The sequence below is a fragment of the Pagrus pagrus genome (assembly GCF_965226575.1).
Source record: "Pagrus pagrus genome assembly, chromosome: 4".
Classification (NCBI taxonomy): domain Eukaryota; kingdom Metazoa; phylum Chordata; class Actinopteri; order Spariformes; family Sparidae; genus Pagrus; species Pagrus pagrus.
In genome coordinates this window covers 6,032,473-6,055,495 of record NC_140188.1, presented here as the reverse complement: position 1 = coordinate 6,055,495, position 23,023 = coordinate 6,032,473, and the positions used below count along the sequence as shown (strand labels likewise).

General features: G+C 39.8%; 2 protein-coding genes across 3 annotated transcripts in view; both read left to right on the top strand.

Annotated features, from left to right (window-relative positions):
* The first annotated feature begins 4,049 nt into the window (after positions 1–4,049).
* Positions 4,050–9,735, top strand: nars2 (asparaginyl-tRNA synthetase 2, mitochondrial). Its single transcript, XM_084350953.1, has 14 exons — positions 4,050–4,358; positions 5,626–5,735; positions 5,849–5,969; positions 6,241–6,381; positions 6,471–6,551; positions 6,682–6,776; positions 6,890–7,022; positions 8,125–8,223; positions 8,345–8,382; positions 8,490–8,556; positions 8,667–8,804; positions 8,940–9,037; positions 9,387–9,413; positions 9,509–9,735. Exons 1-14 carry the CDS (start codon positions 4,197–4,199, stop codon positions 9,651–9,653), a joined length of 1,455 nt encoding a protein of 484 aa, XP_084207079.1. The 5' UTR covers positions 4,050–4,196; the 3' UTR covers positions 9,654–9,735.
* Positions 9,736–10,545: 810 nt separating this feature from the next.
* The window catches only part of gab2 (GRB2-associated binding protein 2), a 35,317-nt gene continuing 22,839 nt past the window's right edge, over positions 10,546–23,023 (top strand). For both annotated transcript variants that reach the window (XM_084350743.1, XM_084350742.1), the window contains exon 1: positions 10,546–10,947. In XM_084350743.1, coding sequence (XP_084206869.1) covers positions 10,876–10,947 — 72 coding nt within the window. In that variant the 5' untranslated portion in view covers positions 10,546–10,875. The remainder of the gene's footprint in view (positions 10,948–23,023) is intronic.

Genomic DNA, 23,023 nt, shown 5'->3' with positions numbered 1-23,023 from the left:
ACTTTAAGGTTGAATCTGTGATATCGTTGGCACATGACCGAATCTGTGTTCTTCTTTGTTTGGATCCGAAGTTGTGATCACTTAAATCATAACATACAGTACGTTAACCTGATCACCAGCCTCTGTGAGTCACTGCAACAACATCTCATAGAAAGCTTTGCTGTAATTCATACAAAAAGAAAGTTATGGGACACACTGCAGTGTGAGAACAATAGTGTAATCGACTATATTGTTCTACTTCACCAAGCTTCAACCAGAGAGTGAATTATACGGAGGCTTGAGTGCAGAGCGAAGATTCCACTCAGCTACACAGGAACTTCTCGAGTCTGACTCAGAATTAGCAAAAGCAATTTCAGAAATGCAAGAGCTTTTTTCAGAAAATACCTCAACAGCAGACTTTATAGAGCAGCATACTCACTTTGAAGAAATGTAGTTGTGAGCCAAGAAATAACATAAAAAGTGGTAGCAACTGAACAGGATCAGATCAGGATTTGTCATCTCACTGCAACCCAGTCGTCAAAATACAATTTGGCAGTGTGTGTTTCTGCAAACCACCGATAGGTTGAAATTTTATATTTCTTTATGTTGCGACTATTTCTTTATGTAGTTCAATTTTCATGGTGTAAGCTTATGATCTTGTTAGCTCGGCTCAGAAACTATTTGGTTAGGGCTAGGAAAAGATCGTGTTTTGGCTTAAAATAAATGTTCTGGTCACCAAAAATCGGCTGGAATTTGTCCTGAGATCTCCTTGAAAAATAGCCCATGACAAATGTGAATGAATCAGTTTGCAGAACTGGCAACATTTTTTCCTGGCAACTGGGCTGCTTGCTCTTAAAATGTAATTTTCAGAGAAAATTTACACTTTCAGCAGTGAATGTGAAAACAGCCTTTCAGTGTCAAAGTCTGCACTTATATAATTTTACACAGTGAGACTCAAACATTTGAGGACAAGAAAAAATAAACGTATTTTTGTCTGATGTAGGAGAGGTAACATCAAACCTGGTAACAAGCAGTCCTCATTTTCGTTTTTGATTGACGATTTTTGCAGTTCTACAGTGTCCTCTGGTAGTTTCAGTGCACTAATTAGGGTTGCATTATTTTCATTATTGATTAATCATCCATTGGTTTTATAATTAATTAATGAATTGACCCTCTAACATGCTAATAATAAAATTCACAGAGTCTAATGTGATAATTGCTAGTTTTGTCTCACCAACATAGATTTGTTGAACTGTTTGGTATTTTTTCTTTATGAACTACTAAAACACTCAGTTAACAAAATTGGTAACTATTACATTTCTGTTGATTGGCTATTTAATTAATCAAATGATCACTGCAGCTCTATCACAGATGATTGTATGGAACTGATTACCCTGTGATGACTGAACGTCATTACTTCCAAACAGTGCATCTTGAGCACTGTTAATGGTTATTTTCTCTGAACTGCTGACTTCTGAAGCTGCTCAATTAGGTATAAACGGTCACACACAGTATTCTGTTCGTAACTGGAGAGTTGTAGGTGAAGCGGCGCAGCAGTCCAAATTTCTTTCAGTAAGGGTTGTTAGTTCCTTTTGATTTGTGTTTGGCCGCCTGTCACCCAAACCCATTCCCTGAAATCACATCACTATAATGGTCTAATCAGCACTTAACGAGCCATGTTACATAAAATCAATGCACCCTTCCATTTGAGAATGCAGAATATTTGGAGGAGCTGATGAAGGCTTGTGGAATGGGCAGAAGATGCTGTCGATATATGCTGCAGTTGTTGGACAGGCAGTACCTGCAGAGAGCAGAGGATGCACTTGCCCTCGGAGTTCAGTGATCCTCCTGAGATCCAAGCTTTTACAGCAAAATCCTTTGTTTTGCTGACTAATCGTGTATTGATTTTAACAAGTTGTTAAGCCCAAATAAGGTTGTCAGGCCACTGCCAAACAACTCCTCTACCTGTAGAGGCTCCAGGAACAGAGAGCTATGTATCTCCCATTAGGGCTACCATTTGACTTCTCCTCTTGATTTATTATATGGGGAGTGTAAACAGGATAACACTTTACTTTGGGGTGTTTTTCTTAGCTGTGCCACAATTTTATACAGACAGCAGAGCAGACTGTTTTCAACTTGTTTCATGCATACATTGCCTTGTGGTTTGTGTGGGAGGATGTGTGTCTGTGGAAATATAAATACATGCGACACGCTGTCACTCCCATGTGCAAGTAGTCACAGAATGTTTCAAGCCTGCAAGAGAAGGGGGGGAAATTACAAATCAAGTTATAGAGACACACAGGGGGGTACCTCAACTGTGCTGTTCCTACTGATGCGTAGAAAACAGTTCCTCGATGCAACCTGAATTCACTGTTGGGCTGGACTATCTGCTGCCAATGAAAGCCAGCAGGTCCTTTGCATTATTGTTGATAGAAGTGCGAAGAGAACATCACAATGCCGGCTTGTTTCCATTCCAGTAGACCTTGGAGCTGCAAATGAATAATATATTCGAGGTAACTCAGGGGTAAATGAATAAATCTACATTAGGTGGGGATTTGGAGGGAGGAGTGGAAAGTGTCATAGAGCTACAGCACTACCTTGTGGTAGAGAAAGATATTGCCCATGACCATGCGGAGGGAAAGCAGATCCCTGCAGACTATTACTCCCTTAATACGTACGATTAATCTTGATTTCCTAAAAAGAAATATTTATTATTTTTGTTTTTTTCCTACAAGCAACTTAGAGATAGGCTTCTCCTGATTGATGTCTTCCATTGTTATGATAGACACCATGTTTCAACTTTTCTCTAAAGACACAGAAACTTGACCTTTCCAAATTTCCCGATATATTTTGCACTCACTGTCAATGATTCGGAAAATAGAATCGTTCTGCTCCCCATTAAGATGAGACCACGTGCATAATTGCTCCATCCATGCTGGAGATAATTAATATCAATGACCCTGCTGACTTTTCAAATGCATCATGTTAGGTTTAATGATGATGTGTCATAAGCAGCCCGAGGTTGAGACACCCAGCTCTGTGTTTGCTGGCAGACCCAGACCAGGGGCTCCAGAGCTGACAGGCGAGACCAGGTGAATAATTGTCTATGGCATCTTATTACATTGCTGGCATGATCTGATTTACTTCGGCAGCAAATGGTGGGAATAGACCCAGTGTCGTAGTGGGTATTGGATTAACGAGGTTTACGCACAAATGGACCTCACTCTGACGGCAGATACATCATACAAGATTAAAGAGGATTTCCATGTGGTTGTGATAGCTGTTCTGCTTGCTTCATTACACTATTGAATCACTCCATATGTGTTACATTTTACTGTGGACATATATATATATATATTTTACTTTTCTTCCTATGTAGAAATGACCTTGGTTGGTGGCCTAAATTTAACACGTTTTACGTAGAGCTGAAAAGACAGTGACTGGGATATTCAAAGATCAAATGCTTCTAACAGAGTAGAGAACAGGATTAAAAATATATATGTTTTTCCACACATAATGTAATCAGTCAAAACATAAAATCAGAAATTAGTAATCTACTAAAAACTGCATACACTGCATGTGTTTCAGCTTTTGGAAACAGATTTGAAATTACTTGCTTCTAGTTCTTAAACGTGATAACATACTCCTCACACTGCTCTTCCCTTGATAATTCTCACAATTCTTTATTTTTTTATTGAGATGTTTTAGTCTAAAATAATAAATAGCTATAAAACAAATAGTGACACTGCAGTCCTGGACTTCTGAGCTCTGTCTAAAATGGTATTCAGGCTCCCTGGATAATTCTTATAATTCTTTATTGTTAATAAATATTTATCAATAAAATCAAACGTCATAAAATATCCATAACATAATTGCAACATAAGTGGTGAAACTGTAATCCTAAACTTCTGACTTCTATCTATAAGGGTGTCCAGGCTCTCCTGAGAAAAAACTACAACTCCCTAGAGCAATAAAAGCACTGCTGTGAGATACCGACATTTGATTGGTTTATCTTAATCCATGTGACTTACTTGGACGTATGACGAAAGACCCAAACAGGAAGTGTTACTGTCAGACAAGTGACAGCGTGAAAGTCAAAGCGAAATGTGAAACATCGTTAATTTACCGTTGAATATGTTGTTGTTAGTCTCTTTCAGCTGCCGCGACATGGTGTACTTTTAGCGGGCTTTGTGTGACAAAGTGCTGCGTTTGTTACGATGTTCCGGGCTGCAGCTACAATGTTTTCTGCTACACCAACCGCTTCACTTTCTCGAGGAGTGTTGTTTAGTATACGACATTATTGTAAGAGGACACCGACGAAACTCAGAGTATCCCAGGCATATTCAGGAGCTGAATTGGGAGCCAAAGTCAAAGTACAGGTAACGTTAACGCCTCCTTTTATGGTTTGATATTTTCTGTTAGTTTTTGCTAATTTGTGCTAACATCAGTCCTTCAGTGACATGCTACTTACAGTAGTATAGCACATACACGATGGCTATTATCTTATGTTGCATTTACCCATACGTTACATTAGCTTGGATTCTTTCTAGCATCTAATACTAAACCAGGAATTAGTTATGGAAGGTAACTAAGTATATTTACTCAACTACTGTACTCTACTCATGCACAGTTATAAGGTATTTGTACTTTAAATTTCCATTTTCTGCTGCGTAATACTTCCACTACTCTACTACAATTTGGAGGCAAATATTCTCAGTTACTTGTTACTTATGCATGCTTTATTTATTTATCTATTTTATTCTAGAGCACATGTTAAAATTAATTTATTTCTGATTCCAATAATCAAAAACATACTGAATATTGGAGACTGGGATATTGGGATATTTTAGTGTTTCACTTGGCTGTTTATTCTGTGACATATTTGAATTTTTACTTTGTGTTTTGGGAATATTTTTTGTCCCCAAAATATTGCATATCCATGCACACGCATGTATCAAATCAAATCAAATCAAATTTTATTTGTATAGCCCAAATTCACAAATCACAGTTTGCCTCAGAGGGCTTTACAATCTGTACAGAGACGACACCCTCTGTCCTTCGACCCTCGATTCGAGTGAGGAAAAACTTGATATTGGACCCATACCCCAATATCCTTAACTAATTTTGAGTTGTGTATATGTATAATCAAATTTCTTCTTGTAGTTTTTAGAATTTGGTACATTCAATGACAGAAAATTACTTTTGATACTTCAGTAAATTTAATATAAGATACTTTTACACAAGTACTATTCGTATGGGTGACTCACTTTTATCAAAGTAATAATTTAACACAATATCTATTTACTCTTACTCAGGTATGACTTTTGGGTACTTTTTAGTACATTGCCAGGGATGCACATAACTGTAAATGTACTTTTCTGTCTATTGCTAAACTAAACTATTATCAAACAGATGTTCTATTTGAATCCCAACACATTTTGCACCCTGAACCATGACAGTGATATAGTTTTCACACTTTGCTTTCCAGATGACTTTAAATATAACTGTATATATAACAGTCTTTACATTTAGACATTTTATTTGGAAAAAACGATGAGTGAAATTCTTACATGCAAACAAAAAGAAGATATTTTTGTATTTATTAGGAGAAGGAACATGTAATTGTAGTTTGATTCTCTGTTGTAGGGATGGGTTCGCTCTGTTAGATCTCAGAAGACAAATCTCTTTCTCCACCTGAATGATGGGAGCTCTTTGCAGTCATTGCAGGTTGTCGCCAGTCCAGAGCTGAATGATCCGTGAGCACTTCTGTTTCATCCCTGTAGATAATCCCTCACATTCCTCATTCCTAAAGTAAGAGTAAGTGCTCATGTGTAAAATACTCTGTCTTCCACTTTTTTCTCAATTTAAGGTCGCTCACATTTGGTAGTGCTGTTGAAGTCACAGGTGTACTTAAGAAAAGTCCACACCAAAATCAGCCAGTTGAACTGGAAGCAGACCAAATCCACGTAGTTGGAGAATGTAACCCTGTGGTAAGGACAATAGTCTCCTCAAACATCCCACACACATTTTACTGAGTCACTGTGCAGGCTTGAAATTACACCTCATCTCATACCTGCACTGTTATTCACCTAACAGTTGCATCTACTCCATTTTCACATACTGCATTATAATTACAGCTGCCTGCAGTAGTTCTGGTGGCTGGACCTCACTTGACTGCTGCTTTTTTTTTTTTCTTATATTCTTGTTTGTTTTTTTTTCATTCTCTAGTTGCGCTTATGTTTTTTCTTCTTTTTGTCTCAGGATTTTCCCTTTAAAATCAAAGAGAGACACAGCCTTGAGTATATTCGGCAGTTTCCTCATCTCCGCTGTAGGACAAATGCCTTCAGCTCCCTGCTGAGAATACGAAGTGAGGCCACTACGGCAATTCACTCATATTTCAAGGTGAGAACATCAGTAAAAGATGTTTTAACAGAATGAAGTGCAAAACTTTTTATGCTTATTATGTTTTTTCTTTTTTTTTTCTTCCCAAGGAAAATGGTTTTGTGCAGATTCACACTCCAGTCATCACCTCAAATGACTGCGAAGGGGCAGGGGAGCTCTTTCAAGTGGAGGTGAGTATGATGTGTCAACAAATGTTCTTGAGGCTAAGGCCCTATGGTTGGTTTATATCGATGGTTTACATATATGTAAACATAAGAATGACATTGTTTGAAGCCTCAAAAACCTTGTACTTGTACACAGCCATCAAGCTCAGAGAAAGAAGAAGATGAGAACTTTTTCTCTATCCCAGCCTTCCTGACTGTGTCTGGTCAGCTTCATCTGGAAGTGATGTCAGGGTGAGATAAAATACATGAATATTCGACTTGTATGTTCTGCCTCAGAGAGTAAGAGACAGACACATACACTGAAGTACATTTCTAATTATGCCTTGTCACTCACACTCTTCCAGGGCCTTCTCTAGAGTCTACACATTTGGGCCTACTTTTCGGGCAGAGAACTCCCAAAGCAGACGCCACCTGGCTGAGTTTTACATGGTGGAGGCCGAGGTCTCCTTCACACAGTCCTTAGAGGATCTCACCAAGGTACACTATTCCATTGTCCCCAAAAGCAGTATAGCTCTATGACATTGGTCAGAGTAGGACATTGGTTAAAATGTTATCCTGTCAACTGCTTGTCAATCAGCATAGTTTCATGCAAACAATAGACTGATTTCTAACCTTTCTGAAAGCCACTGGGTTCTGTTCATTTTAGCATGCTTTGAAAATAAACTTCCAGGATTTATATAGGCTGTACCCTATGAACAGAAGGTTTTTAGAGCTGCAACGATTATTTTGATTAGTTGTCAACTGCAAAATAGAATGCCCCTTAGACACACCAAACAAACTAGCGACAATGAGGGCTAACTGTTGCATTGCCTCACGTTGCCTGTGTCTCGGCCAAAATGCTGCATTTGAACACACCTCAAATTCTACACCCAGGTGGCAGTAGTCTGTATTCGTCTTTCAAAACGGGAACCTGAAGACTCAGGTAAAACATTTGAAATGGCACTATATAAACCACACTATATGGGTGAAATGGATACTACGGCGACAGGCTAAATAGGCTTTGCCTTATTTTGTTCATTTAAGTGCCAACTAGTGCCAACGATACAGGACACACCACAAAATCTTGGGCCACAGATGCTTACTGACGGCCCAACACCTGATGGCCTAGTGTATCAGGGCCCTAAGAAACACAAAAGTCAAAATTATCTGATTTCAGCAGCTTAGATGTGAATATTTTCTGGTTTCTTCACCCCTTTATGACCATAAACTAAGTATCTTTGTGTTGTAGACAAAACAAGACTTTTGAGGCTGCATCTTGGGCATTGAGAAACATTGATCGACAGTGAAAATAATCGTTGGTTGTAGCTCTAAAGGTTTTACCTTTTTGTCATCTTTATTCTCTGTCAAAGTTGCTTTACATAGCTGTGAGGGGGCTTTATTAAAGCTGTTTGATAAAGAGCAGTCATCACAGCCTGACTAATTCTTTCAACATCTTGGGTGACGTGCACTGATGTCACATCACATAATTTTCTGTGTACTGAGGTTCAAGTTTTACACTAACCTCATGCGACTTTTAAAGTTGCCCTTGTCCACAGTCATCCAGGAAAGCTTTAATTATTAAACTGGGCCCGCTCTGTAGGTCATGGAGGACATGTTCAGATCTGCCACGGAGCATGTCTTGGCTCACTGTGCCGAGGATGTGGATTTGTTTCACAAGCATGTGACTCCTGGACACAGGGTGAGTCCTGTAGGACACTTTAACTTTGGAACATAATATGGCTCCTTATGCCAACCAGCCACAACTGCATCTGACTTCATTATTATCTCAACTTACATGTCTTTCCTGTTGCATCCATAAGAACACTGTAGATTTTATGCTGAAGAAGAGATTCCCTGTGTAAGTCTCTATTTTGCTAAATATGGCATGTAAAATGTAATCAGCTCAAGATTAAAGCCAAATGTTGAAGGCCTTGAATGAATAATACTGGCTCTATCTACTTTTAGGATTACCTACAGTGAGGCTATAGACATCCTCAACCGCAGCACTCAGAAATTTGCCTTCCCAACACACGTAAGTGGCGATGGTTTTATTTTATCCTTGATAGAACAGACTTGATATCTAATGTTACTGTATGTTTTCCACAGAGCTCTATATTAACTTCAGCTCTTCATTTTTCGCAGTGGGGATGCGACCTTCAGACAGAACATGAGAAGTACCTGGTGAAACATTGTGGCAACATTCCAGTCTTTGTCACTGATTATCCTTATGATCTCAAGCCTTTTTATGCAAGAGACAACAAGGACCATCCGGAGCATACAGTAAGACGTAGTTACACTGTTAAAAATGCTGAGAAAATCAATCATTTAACCACTCAGTTCCATCCCTGTAGTGTCAGTTGGGTTATCGCAGCAATTTGCATATCCGAGCTGACTGCGACTGTCGTTTGTGTGCAGGCAGCTGCAGTGGACCTTCTTGTGCCAGGAGTTGGAGAGCTCTGTGGGGGCTCACTGAGAGAGGAGAGGCTGGATTTGCTGAGGGCTCGGCTGGAAGAGTAAGAACACATACTCCAGGGGTATTGGAAGGCCCAGAGGGTTGTCATATCTGCGTAGTGGCTTTGTTTTGTAATTTCATTCCTTGAAATCAAGCATAATCCCAGTAGTGTCACTCTGGGATAGCTGGAGCTTTTTACAAGTGTTGCAGTGGCTGTAAAAACACAAAATAACTTCCCCATGAACGTTTAATATAACAATAAACGTAAATGATTTATCCCACTAAGGAAATAAAATGTAGTTTCATTTTTTACTGACAGTTTTTGCCATTTTAAAAAAGGTAATATCAGCTCAATGTGTTGAATTTATCTATTGCTTATCTATTGACCAATTATCATCATTCTTTTCCAGGGCTGGATTAGAAGACACTTACAGCTGGTAAATAAAACATATTTATTTACAAAACTAACATTTAAACATAAAGCATCCTTACACACCAACAGATTTGTAATGAAATTTGTATTTATTCGCAGGTATCTGGATTTGAGGCGTTTTGGCTCCGTCCCTCATGGCGGTTTCGGTCTGGGATTTGAGCGATATTTGCAATGCATTCTTGGTGTTGACAGCATAAAAGATGTGATTCCTTTCCCCAGGTTTTCCCATTCATGTGTTCTATGAAACAGTTAGCGCCTAGGAGATTTTTTTTTTTAAGTCAGTGAAGTCTGTTTTTGACACTGAATAAATACTGTATTAAATATTGTTTTTGTTGTTGTTGTTGTTGTTGGTATATTTGTCATACAGATAAATAGAGAAACTTAAAGAGAATAATTAAATGTAGAATACAATAGAAACTATACAAGAGCAAATAGACACAAACACAAAAATTAGTAGCAGTACACATGCAGTACCCCGACAGTGTTGTACTTGGAGTAGTAGTGCAATACATTTTTAATAATTCATTTTAATTTCACATCAGTTGTTCACGACTTCCTTACGACCAGATGATTTATAGCTTCTCAAAAAAGTGACTAGTTACATCAAGTTGTGTCTCCTTTACTCGTCCCACTTCCATATAAAAAAAATGTTGGTTCTCAGATCAACTGTCAAGTATTTCAAGTCTCCACAAGATGGTGCGTTTTCCCTATTCCAACCAATCGAGAAAATGCGAATCTTTTACTCTGCAGCTGTAGACTGCATAATATATTTTCTTTTTGATTTGTTATCAGGGTATTTATTTATTTCAAAGCGCAGAAAATCATTTTTTTTTAAATATATGGTATGATTGATCACAAAAATATTTGTGTATAACACACGTTTGATGAAATAAAGTGAAATCAGATGCGTCTCCTTTCTTAAAGTAAAATAAACTCACTCCGTTGGTCTGTTTTCTGTGAACCGTGTCAAATACTATCTGCATCGATCGGTTCCTCCATAATTTAAACTCGTTTGGGAATCTTGAAGCTACTTTGTGGCGAGCAGCTCTCCCATCCTGTTCATCCCAGCAGCTCAGCCCATCCCTCTCTTTGCTCGGTGGGCGTGGTATGAGTTGGGAAAACAAACTGCAGACACCCTACGGTACTTCCTCACCCTGCATCAGTTGAGTTTCCCCGCGACTCCTCGTCAGCTTCGTGCGTAATTCCCCACGAGTCGAGTTGCGCCTTTTTTTCTTCGCCCAACCCAACCGGGGTTTTGCGCTGGTTATTGCGCACGGTACCACCAGGAGCGACTGGCAACATCACCGACCAGCACTACTGTGATTTTTATCAAATGGGGGGAGCAGACTGCACCAGTGAGAGCCAAACGCCGACAGCACTTTGAACGGGCAAGCCTACAGGAGCCGTCATGTACTAGTGACAGACGGCAGTTGTAGAGCAACAAGAAACAGCAGACAGTGACAAACATGAGCGGCGGAGAGATCCTCTTCCAGGGCTGGCTGAGAAAGTCACCACCCGAGAAGAAACTGAGGAGATATGTAAGTGAATTACACTTTCGATTAGTTTCTCTATGTTTAAGAGTTTGACTGGTGCAGAAGTACTTTATCTGGTTTCTTTGCTGCCACATGTCTGTAAAAAGTGGTGTCAGTCCAATTGGTAAAGTCCAATCGTAGCAGGTGCATCCCACCACCATCTGGACCTCTCCTCTCTCTGCCCTACAGGAGGCACCACATGTTATTCTTCAGTCTCAGTCCATTAGAGGCGAGAAATGAATGTTTTATATGAAAAATGCAGTTGTCAGGTTATACATGTAATGTAATGTAATGTATCCATTGTGGGGTCCTATGACAGCGTGGAGGTAAGCCTCTGTAAGAGCCGACAGCTGTCTATAATTTTAACTAAATGGCTCTCAGACACAAACACAAACTGCCATTTGGCTTTATCCGATCATGATGAGGTAATGTCTCATCAAGCAGTGATGTGACCAGTTTTCATCTTGGCCAAGCCGACTAATGTCACAACAATGGTGATAACTCCACAGCATTAGGGTGCCTTGATAAGGCTTTGTAAGCCAAAGCTGCTATAGTCTCTTGCTGTGTGCTGGGCAGGGAATGGCTGCAAATCAGATAATGGGATTTATGGAGGCAGATAGAACCATGAGACAATCTCCTATAAATACAGCTGTCCGCTGTTTATGTATGGTGTTGCATTACCAGGCCTCTCCATGTTCCTACTAGCTAACTTTGCCATGATGTCATCTCTCTGTTTCATCTGGAAATCCATCCTTGAATGTCTTGAAATGCCCCCCCACCCCTCTCCTGTCCTGTCATTTCCTCATTGTCTTCCACTTAAAGCTGGCTAATGTTTACACAGAGACCACCATGGTCAGTATGGAACAGCAGCTGCGACGGTACAGAGGAAAAAACTTGCTTGGTTCATAGCAGTACTGTATAAACAACAAGAGAAAAACCCCTCACAAGGCAGAATGAAGCTAACATAATGGCCTTCCAAAGGGAAAAGTGCAGGGAACAGCCTCTCAGCCCTTCTCACCCTGCTTCTCACCCTGAGCAATAACCTATAAACAACTGCTCACACACACACACACACACACACACACACACACACACACACACACACACACACACACAGTTTCAGCCAGAAAACAGTGTCATGAGATGGAGTGTCCAGAACAGGCAGACTTGTGAATGCGATAATCTGTCCATCTGAAATTCCTTCCACTTAAAGTCAGGCTATGGACAATCGGGGCCATTTACTCACCAGTATTGCTGTCATCTGACATAGCTGACGTCCAAATGTAGAGGGATATTTTCAGATACTACTTTCACATACTCGCACACATTCCAGCCTGAAGGTGTGTAGTGTTTCTCAAGGAACAAGGTGGCAAGTTTGATCGTCATTATATTGGAATGAATTGAGGAGGTGTAAGGAATGTATTGTTTCGGAGCTGTAACTGGCATGTTAGCTGCTACGACAGCTCCTACTGTTGTTCCTCCTTTAGGAGATTACTTGCAACAATGGGACGGTGTTTTAATCCTTAACAACACTTTCCCTGTCAATATTCCACCTGTTTCTACCACAGAGTCCTCCCTAAGCCAGATGAGGCCTGTGTTTGTTAATCAGTGGTGAGTTGTTTAAATGATTGGTCATTGTATTCAGTCTCAGCAACCTTCCACAGATGGTTTCTGAAAATGTGGCACACAGCTATGCATGTTAAAATGCAGTGTAAAATCCAGTGCAGCGTTAGGAGTGAGTAGAAACTGGTACTACCACCATGCAAATCATATGCAAAAAAGGGGAGCAAAACACTGGTGGCAGTTGAAGCCTGGATTTAACTGGTGGTTAAGACGTGAGGCAACATGTTTCCCCAGTAACAAGCATAACTAGTCCTGGTTAATGCTTGCTAATTGTTTACAAATGTGATTAACTCTCTGCAGTGACTCACTCTCCCTACAACAGCTCCTCGCTGTGCAAACACATGATGAGCATAAACTTTCTGTGTCCCCCCTCAAACATGTGACCGTGTGTAGTCACTTTTCACACGCGCTGCTGCATCTCCACAAGGAAAACGGTTGCGCTCTGATGTCTCAGAGCTGCTAAATGAATCACTTGGTTGTAGTTATCTCTTCTCGGGGGCTGACCGAGGCTCCAGAGGTGGGCAGCGGTTTCAGGGTAGGGGGGAGTGGCCTGGTTGCTTTTGTTGAACAATGTCCAGAATAAGCAGAAGGAACATGAAAACAACTGACTAATCCAGCACTTGTCCAGTGCCTCCTGCATAGTTGTGTTGAGGTTATTTTACTCATCAGTCAGTGGTCAGACAATATGCTTCATCATGTCTGCTACATTAGCACAAAACAATCTTTTATTTGAAGCAGCTGCTTAGCCAACTCATCACATATCAAATCAATATGCTGTTAAAATACATTTGCTGACATAGTTTTTCTTCCTTGACTTGTAAATAAAAGAAAATCTTTAGTTTGTTTCAACCTCCTCCTTTCCCAGTTTTTCCTAGACGTGTCTTTGTGACGTACAATGTTGACATATGCATAATAATACGTCATCAAAATGAATCATGGACGTTTGAGCTGTAGCCTATTTGCATGCACCATGTCAATCATGCATGGGATGTGTCATAGTGTCAACAATTGAATTCCTGTTCCCAGGTCGTGATCAAGCTGCTGTTGGCAAAACCCTCCCGTCTGCCCGTTGTTGTATCTGACATCACAAACATGTCTGTTCACATACAGTAAAGCATTGCCACATTCCAGACAGATCGTATCGGCAAGGTGATAGCTGCTTCTGCTTTCCCCCTGCTGCCAGCTTCTCAGGGCTTTATACCGTCTTGCCCTTGTGGATGGTACATGAGAAGAGAGAGGAAGAGAGGTGGGGGGAGTCAGTGAGTTTTCAAGGCAGGCCTCGCAGCAGAGCAGCAGCCGCTTGTGTCCCACTGTCAGCTGCCGGGTCTGCTGTTGTTTTGCAGAGGGGCTTTGGGAAGTCCTTGCCCTCAGAGGTCAACAGAGAACGCCTCCCAGTTCCTGCTTTGACAGACACCCAACGCTCACACAGACATTTTCCTTGTTCCACTTTATCTGTGGGCCCTCGAACGGGCCTTTTTCCCCAGAAGCTACAAAACTGGGGTGGCTTTATGTGACTGCAGTATCAAAGTCAGATAAGTTTATCATGGGTTAGATATGTTCGCTTAAAAGGATCCTTGCGATTGGCATAAGGCTGGAATCTTCATTTTCAAGATGCTGGAAACGGGAAACATTTGACAGTTTTCTTGATCTTAACTATTAATCAAAAGTATTTGATACAGTTTGTGTAGACCTTTTATGTATTCTTTTCAGCAGTGCATTGTAGTACAATTACACTCAACATTGACATTCATGAGTAATTAATGCATAAACTTCACAAAATTATACTTTCTCACCTTTTTCTCCTGCAACCCAAGTACATCCTTTCATCCATTCTTGCCATGTTGGCCTTGTTTGAACTTTTGTCATAATATCCTGTCCTTTGCCATGAACTCTGGATTAGCCTGTGTGTTTTCTGTCCAAAACTTAATTATTGCACCAATAGCAGTTGCCAGACTTCCTTTAGATGGTACCTACAGGAAATGTTGTGACAGAGGTCCCATGACAGGGAAAGAGATTAAATTGGTCTGTGAGTATATAAACGTATTTCCATCTATCAAGACTATATCAGCTGAGCTTAAAATACTGCCGGTCTGAAGGAAATTAGATCCGATTGATTTTTCTCTTGTGATTCGGGCAAGCAGTGAGAATGTTTTTACTTATTTGCTGAACCCTCAGAAAGTACACTATCACCGCAGTGATGGTTTCATTTAATGGGGCTAAAAATAAAAAAAATGAGTCTTATTACAACAACAGGGGTCATAAGCAGCTGACCAAGACAATTTCTGGGATTAATCCATTTTTATTTTAGACCCCTCTGCTGCTACTTCAAGGAAACATTGTACTAATGAGACCATAAACAAATAGTCGATTAGACATCTGTTCTGTTGATTAGGTACAAACACAAAGTGATATACTTGAATCATGCTACTAGCTCTTAATATTTTACATCTTATGACTGTCATTAGATTGGCTTTCTGAAGCAAATGGGCTTTGCAGTTGTAATGTGATTCAATAGAAATGCCTTTTACTCAGATGTTTGCTTATGTGACACGTGGCCAAAAAAACCCTGATCATCATTGTTTTTACCACATTTATTTACCCCGAGATAGTTTAGCACACTCACTTCTTTTTTACCAATATCCTTCTTTACACTCAAAACAATTGCTCACACCTGAGGGCTTCTTCTGACGTCCCCCCCCGAGCAGCTCTGTTTGGTTCATTTTAGATGCACCATGATAGTGGATGGTGAGGGACAGGAAACTCTTTTTAACGTACTTCAGACAACTTGTCACGTACTGATCACATGGCTGTCAAGATGTCAATTGTTCACCTTTATCCATTCCTAAACAATATATTTTAGCTAACATTGACCTAGAAATACAATTAATAAACATACTTTTAACTTGTGAATGCACTCTGAACACTGCAGATTACTACAACACAGACTCTTACTCAGATGTCATATTATGTGGGTTGCAAAAACCAACAGAATGATTAAAATTATTAAATGAACTGTCTGGAAATAGGAAGCAGAATATGTCATTCCCTCAGCACAGCATACTTGTAGGTAGTGATATTTATACTTGTGTTTCAGCAGGCGGTGGCTGTTTATTCCTGGCAACATGTTAATGTTTTCTGTGAGGTAGGACTTTGATAAAAGCTGAAATAATCTTGTTGTGACATAAATTGTGTACTGTAGTTGAAGTCTGTGAAAATAGTCTATGTAATAGTATGCAACAACAAAAAATACACACAAAGATACATAAATGGATATAAGGGAAATTGGTCAGCTTGTTGGTATGATATGAAATATATGATTTCTAAGAGTGCTAATATCAGTATTATCGTTAATTTTCCAGTTTAAATGAGACAATCACTGGCCTTTTAATTGGGTTAAGCTCAAATACAGTTTAATGTGCAATGCAGAACAACTTTGAGGGGAACCGATTTTCTCTTTTAATAGTCAATAAGACTTGATTTTTACTTGAGACATTAGTGTGACAGTCAAAAAAATCCAGGTACACTTTCAGGGACTCAAATGCTTCAGAAACAACTTGAAGAACGCAGAGAAGTTGTGATGAAATCACATCGGCCTTAATTTCCCTAGAAAATTAGATATAAGCCAAGATTTCGAAAAGGGTGCATCCCTTGAAAATATGTTCTATACACTTTAAAAATGGCCGTCACTCTTTCTCAGAACCCTTAGTCATGTTATTCCTAACTGAAGTGGGAGTATGAAGGCAGTTGCATAATTAAATAGAATTGTACCACAAACAGCTGTAAATATGCTAAAATTAGAGTGGTGTGACGTGTTGTCCTTCTGTTTCATGTGAAACTCTTTGTCATGCTGTGGTAGTTTGTAGGAGTAGGAAATGTGTAAGCATTGTGCCACTTGGCTGAGGTTGTGGTACAGGTGGTTATAGTCAAAATGAAAACAGCTACAAGCACGCCCAGTGTCTTTGTAAAGTAAATATATACTATATATAATTTGGTTTAGGAAACAGTGATGCAGTGGGAAGTGTTTTTTTTCTAATGTATAAATCAGCTTTTCACGCAGTTGTAAAACCACAATACAAGTAGCCAAGCTGATGTGAATGTTAATTGCAACTCTGGATTGTTGAAAGCCTTTAATTCTCAAGTTCTGTGTACCTGTACTCACTATCGACATTGCCTGGATCAGGGATGCTTTCATCTTAAGATCCAGACAGTGATGAGTCAGAGCAGTTCAGGAACTGAAATGTCCTACAACCGAAGCTCAGATAAGAATAAACTGTTGTAAAGTGTTTTGTCTATTTTGTCTGAGGTCCTGTGTGATTCCAAGATTTTCAGATGACATACTGCACCCGCTGGTAGGCATCTTGGAGGTTCACTGTCCCAAGACACAGACAGTAGAGACACCGGACATTCAGTCATCTGGATGACATATTCTGATTTAATCTCATTAATGCATTGTAGCAGTAATCATTCTAATACATCAAATGATTCTTACAGACAAGATAAATGATTAGCTCAGCTGAATAGCTCCTAATTTGGTTTATTAGGCCATTTTATTGTGTCAAAACATGAAGCTTCCTGGGATGAACTGGTGTGTATTTATGTACACAGATGACAGCATGGCAAGTGCTCTAGTAAAAGACTGTTATGGTGACTTGTTATACTATTACAGTACAACAACCATTCCACTGTTATTAATGCAAACCTGACAAAGTCAATGTCCGGTTCATTATGTTTAGCATTAAAATAGTTTCACAAGAATAACAAGCAGAAAATGCTTTTGTAAAAGGGCTTTATGTCATATTACATTCCATCTGACAAATCATTTGTCTTCTGGTTTACCATTTGAATCTTAATTTTGGTCCTGTCTTTAATTTAAGGGTGTTTCTCTTCATTTGAAATGATAGAACCAGTGTGCCACACTAAAGAAAAGAGGAGGAGCATGGCACATGCATGCTCTCAAATTAAAGAGAGACGTATTTCAAATTAAAGTAAACAGAAACACTTCACGTAAAGGCAGGAGACCATTCTGAGATGGGTTTTGACAAAGACTTTAAATCGTGTTTTTGTGCTGATCATTAAATGAAATCAAAACGTTGATTGGTGCAATCATAAATCATTTCAATATTTTTGTAGTTTTCATGAATAGTGTCTTAAAAGCATAAACATAATGACTAATTACATGAATTATTTTATGCTCTAATTGATGATTGATTAGAAATAACCATTTAAAAAGTGAAAAGTGAAATTATTCAGGTGGCAATGTAGACATTACTAATGACAACCACTGCATGTACTGTTTGTGTGCTGGTGTGCTCCAGCTACATGGTGTGTTTTCCAAATAGATTTTGCTGACGTCATGCAACATCCTGAATGCACCATCGGTGGCTGCCTGTGATGATGCACACTGGTGGGTGAGAAGAGTTGCATCATGTGATTCGAGCTGGAGTGATGTCGTGACAGATTAAGTTGCTGAGGTCAGACTTCCTCTTGTAGGTAAATGTTTCTGCTCTGTAGTCAGAGAGACCAGGAGATGCTCACAGCACGCCCTCCATACACCAGACATGTATGAGCCGCAGCAGATGGCAGAGGCAGTGGAAGTGACACAAGGAGTTCTGATTAAAGATAATGCTCCCCGTTAGTCAAACTGTCAAGGCGGGCTCACACTAAATAAGCCCGGCCTTTTGCTGATATGGAGACACGGTGAGAGATTAGTCATTTTCCAAATGATGGAAGTGTTCAACTGCAAATTGAGACTCATTATATCTACTGAGAGCTTTTGAGAGGTTGTTTTTCATAGGATGCGCTGCAGATTTCACAGATCATTGCTCCTGTGAAGTGACTGAATGAGGACTTTAGGTACCAAATGCAGCATCCCTCTTTATCATCGTCACACCTGTAGGATGGAGCTTTCCATCACAGTCATATGGCATTGTATGTGGAATCATATTTCCTAGAGCTGAATCATATCAGGCTCTATTTTAACATGCACTACATGGGTTTCAAAGCTGATGTCTTGCTTAAAAGGAGAATGTGTATATGCACAGATGAGGGAAATATCGGGAGTTAAGTGTTCCTACCCTCAAGAGGAGCCTGTCTGTCTTAGCACTCCATGGCTAACCTCCCACCTTCTTTATTAACACACAAGAATTTATGGGCCTGTTTGGGACTTATCTGCATGTGTTATGTCTTGCAGCTGCCGGCTTTCCAAGGCCAGTGTTTTGACTGTTGGGGAAACCTGAGCAGTTTGATTTAAATTGCAACGGTCCTCTAATGCATCCGTTGGACCTACATGCCTGTAGTTTTATACTTACGGCAATTCTGTTTAACATCTTTTCATGTTTACTTCCCCGGGTACACGGAAAGGACAGAGTTGTGTCCAACCCAGGAGCATCTGGATCTCTTCACCACTCAGACAGATAATGGGCTGGAAGCTGCTGGAAATGCAAGATGGACACACATTGTTGGCACACTGTTGGAGTCCTGTTTTGTTTGTGACCTGAATTTATTGGAAATGCTCCAGAAACGCGTGTTATAAACTTTGTCTGGGACAGCTTTCTGCTTAACATCTCACTCAGAGTCGAGATGTGTAAAGTCCTGTGTAAACTGTAAGACATGCTCTCTCAAGTTCATTTGTGGTTTATTTAAGGCTCACTGTTACGTAAACTGATGTCACATAGGTAAATACAGATACATGAGACCTGTCAAGCACAGAGAAGAAATATTAGACATATTGGAAGACAAACATATTGAGGGGTGAGAACCAAAGTGACATAAGTGACATTTGACCAACTTTACAGAAGACCCAAAACAAAAATGACCATAATTCTTCCTGACTTTGTTTATCAAGGGGAGACACTACAGGTCAGCATTTTGTCATGCTCTGGTCAATTTTGAGGCTTTTGGGCTTTGCTTTGCTCCATAACATGTCTCCCCTCAGACTCATGGAAAGCTCAAATTTACACATTTCTGTTCTGAACATTTATGCTTATCAGCGCGTATTCAATCGGACAGCTTCTTTTACGTATTTAAAATAATAGAATACTGACATTAAGACAAAAAAAAGGCTTAATGTCAGTAATCAACCTAGGAAGTTTCATGGTGGTATCTATTAGTCAAAGTTTTTACCTAATTTGCCATATTACTCAATACAATACATTTCTTTGTGGCCTGTTTTCTTAAAAATATTTTTTTCTCATGCTCTGAGCCAGAAATCCCGATTTACATAACATTTATTCCTAAAAACATGGCCAAAATGGATTTTCTTTGGCTGTTGAGAGTATTTACTCACATGTGCCCTTTTGGCGGTAGAAAGAGTTCATCATATGAAAGTTTTCTTTGTGCTATTAATGATATTCTTCAAATGCAATTGTATTGCATCCTGTCACTCACTAACGCTCCCATCTGTTCATGGAATGTGGACTGACGTGTGACCCGCTATTGATTAGGACCAGATAATCAGGGCTCTGTCGTCATTGTCTGCCACAGTCCATCCAGCTTTGTCCCTATCACCACATTAACCCGAATCACAAGTGTTTAGGCATTCGCTCATACAATCATGGCCATTATACAGTATAAGTCCCACCTTTTTATGTCATGCATTCCAAGTGGTCCTCACTGCTGCTCTTCTGTTGAAAGGTTTCCTATGGAAAGACACAATTCTAGCTTAAATCCAGCTACAGGAAGGAAAAGAAATTAACTCAATTTTCTTCTTTTGTTCCCGAATGTAACAGATGTGGTGTGAATACATTAGAGAATTTTTGTAGGAGCGCTACTACAATTGAACAAGTAAAATGAAAAACTGCACCATGCTAACATATGAGCAGTTGGTAGTCTGCCAGAATCATTCATGATAAAGTTTACTATATAAGCTTCCAAATCAAGGTTACAAGGTGCTTTCAATGGAAAAGTCAAGATAAAAATATGGGTCATAGCATTTGAAAACTTTTGTTAAAATAGTCCTTTCCTTTTTCCCATACCTTACTTTGAGGAGTAGGGGTGTATTAGTTGCTTAGTTGCATTGTGATTCTCTCTTGAAAGATTATGTCTCAGTGCAGAAAAATCAATAATTGGAAAATAAATAACGCAATTCTTGACATTATGATTCTGAGACTGGACTGTATGTGTCTTATAGCTAAACCAAATTAACAGTGAAGCATAACAGACATAACCGTGTGTTGATTTTATGTTCTAAGCTAGGTTAATTTTTCAGTTTTGATGAGGAAAGCTGAGCTAATAAGATAATGGAAGTAAATTGATCTTTTTATTTTAATTATGGATCATAACTAATACACAATGTTTTCAAAGTAGCAAGTAGTCACATAGTGAGTAAAATTAAAATCAATAAATAAAAACTTTTGATGCACCAATAATTGTTTTGTAAATAATAATAAAAATCTTTTTTTTACATTTGATATGTGAAAGCTCATACTTGACTTCTGGGAGTCCCTGTTGGCTGAAATTGGATACTAAGGATCCCCCCCAACCACTTTTTCTCCCCCTCTTAATTTTGCCCATCCTCTGTCCCAGCTTTTAGAAGCCGACCATTGGGAACACTGAGAACACTGATGGGATCCCTCTCAACTCACCTTTTACTATGAGCAGTAATGGCCCAGCGCCAGTGCATTTTAATGCAGTCTCATCATGCTCTTGTCAGTGTGTGTGTGAGCACTCGCTCTCAGATTCGCCATCACACACATCAAATGGGAGACATGTTGCCTGAGGCATACAGTCCTACTATAGCCAAGCATTCAGAGTCACAAGAGGTAAATCTCCCTGCTGCAACACATGACCTTTACAAAAGCTGCTAATAGATGAGAAAATGTACACAAGCAGGGCCCGCTGCAGCTACATAGTGCTGGTGTTTGTGCAGCTGTGTAGTGTGTGTACTGCAGCAGCAGGTAAAGCAGAGGACGCAGAGTCAAACACAACAACCTGCTGTCTCCTCCTCTCCTGCTATAATAGGAGGAGAGGTAAACAAGACCATTCTAGCCTGTAACTGGGATAACACGCGTGTTTAGATTAGATGTTTGCTCATGTACATTTAAAAACATGTGTACTGATGCTTATCAGCCAGGCTGTTGACACAGCCTACTACTACACACACACAGACACACACACACACACACTGTATTGCTCTATGACTGTGAGAGGCACACCTTAGATAATTGTTTGGGCCACAACCATCTCAGTTCATTAGTCAGTGTTATTAGGACAGCGGAGTGATGAGTTAAAGACACGAGACTGGACTTGTTTTTACATTGTTTTTACGCGTGCAAATACAGTAAATGATTGCCATCACTGTCACCGTCTATTTATCTTCTGAAATATGGTCTAAAGCCTTGGAGAACTATCAACACACAGACAATAGTGTCCCCTTTATTTCTATGAATGGGGAGCTTTTGTATGAATTTGTTTGTTTTCCCACACTATCATTGTTTTGCAATCTGCCAAAAATAGAGCACAACATGTCTATGTATCAACATGCAAAGAAACAAAAGGAATTGGCAAGACAAACCTTTTTTGATCCTATTTTTGGAAGCAAACTTGCTCAAAAGATTGTTTTGTGCGGTTTTGTTATTAGATGTTTTCCTTCCCAGTCATCGAAAATAGATGCAGACGTGTTATGCTTGGTGCTGTAGTCTCTCAGTATCTGTAGCTGGCTGCCATCAGCACAGGACAAAGAGACTATGTTGGAACAAGGTAAGATCAAGCCTTTATGGGATGATTGGATAAGACTGAAGGCACTAAACGCAGTGCGTTCATAGATACGGATGGCTGCTCTTCTTCTTGGAGAGCTTTGAGTGCTGGCAGGCAGTCATTTTTTTACAGCTAAGAGTTGAGACCTTTATAATCTAAATAGAGGGGTTGTTTTAACTTAAAATCTTAGGATATCTTCACAAAGTTCTGTCTTTACTGTTTCTCATTGAAAGTCTGTTTTTTTGTACTCCATGCGGTTGTGCAGTTCTTTTTTCTGCTCATATTTGACCTTTATTTGACTTTGATCTCATCTGCAGAAAGAACAGAAGAACATGATGAAGAAATGCCGGTACATGGGAGTTACAACATGTCTCGTGTGGCTTGTTGTATTTTGCACAGCGTAACTCTTTGATATTGTGTTAGGTTAGGGTGTGATTAGTGGCCTCGCTCACAGCTTTCTCACTGGTCCAGTGGACTGTGCAGTCCAGTTGTTAACAAGGGCAGTGTGTCTCAGCAGAGCCCCTTTTTATTTTCTGCGAACAGCGATGCAGCTTTAAACCAAAGCCATGAGGGGGAGGGGAAAGTTGAAGAGTAGGGAGAGTTCAGCCTAGTTTTACAGCTTCAGCCCTCACTTCCCAGCGCTTCAACAGTGATCGATGAGCTTAGACATGCTCTGTAGGACAGGCGGTGGGTGGGTTAGCTCATTTTGTTGTGTCCTCCTCCCCCATGATTTACTTTGCCAGGGAAGTTTGCTCAAATTTGAGAG

Coding starts and splice junctions, on each gene's coding strand:
- nars2 (XM_084350953.1), top strand. CDS start 4,197: ATGTTCCGGGCTGCAGCTACAATGTTTTCTGCTACACCAACCGCTTCA. Junction 5,736..5,848: donor AGTCCAGAGCTGAATGATCC/GTGAGCACTTCT, acceptor TCTCAATTTAAG/GTCGCTCACATTTGGTAGTG. Junction 7,023..8,124: donor CCTTAGAGGATCTCACCAAG/GTACACTATTCC, acceptor CCCGCTCTGTAG/GTCATGGAGGACATGTTCAG.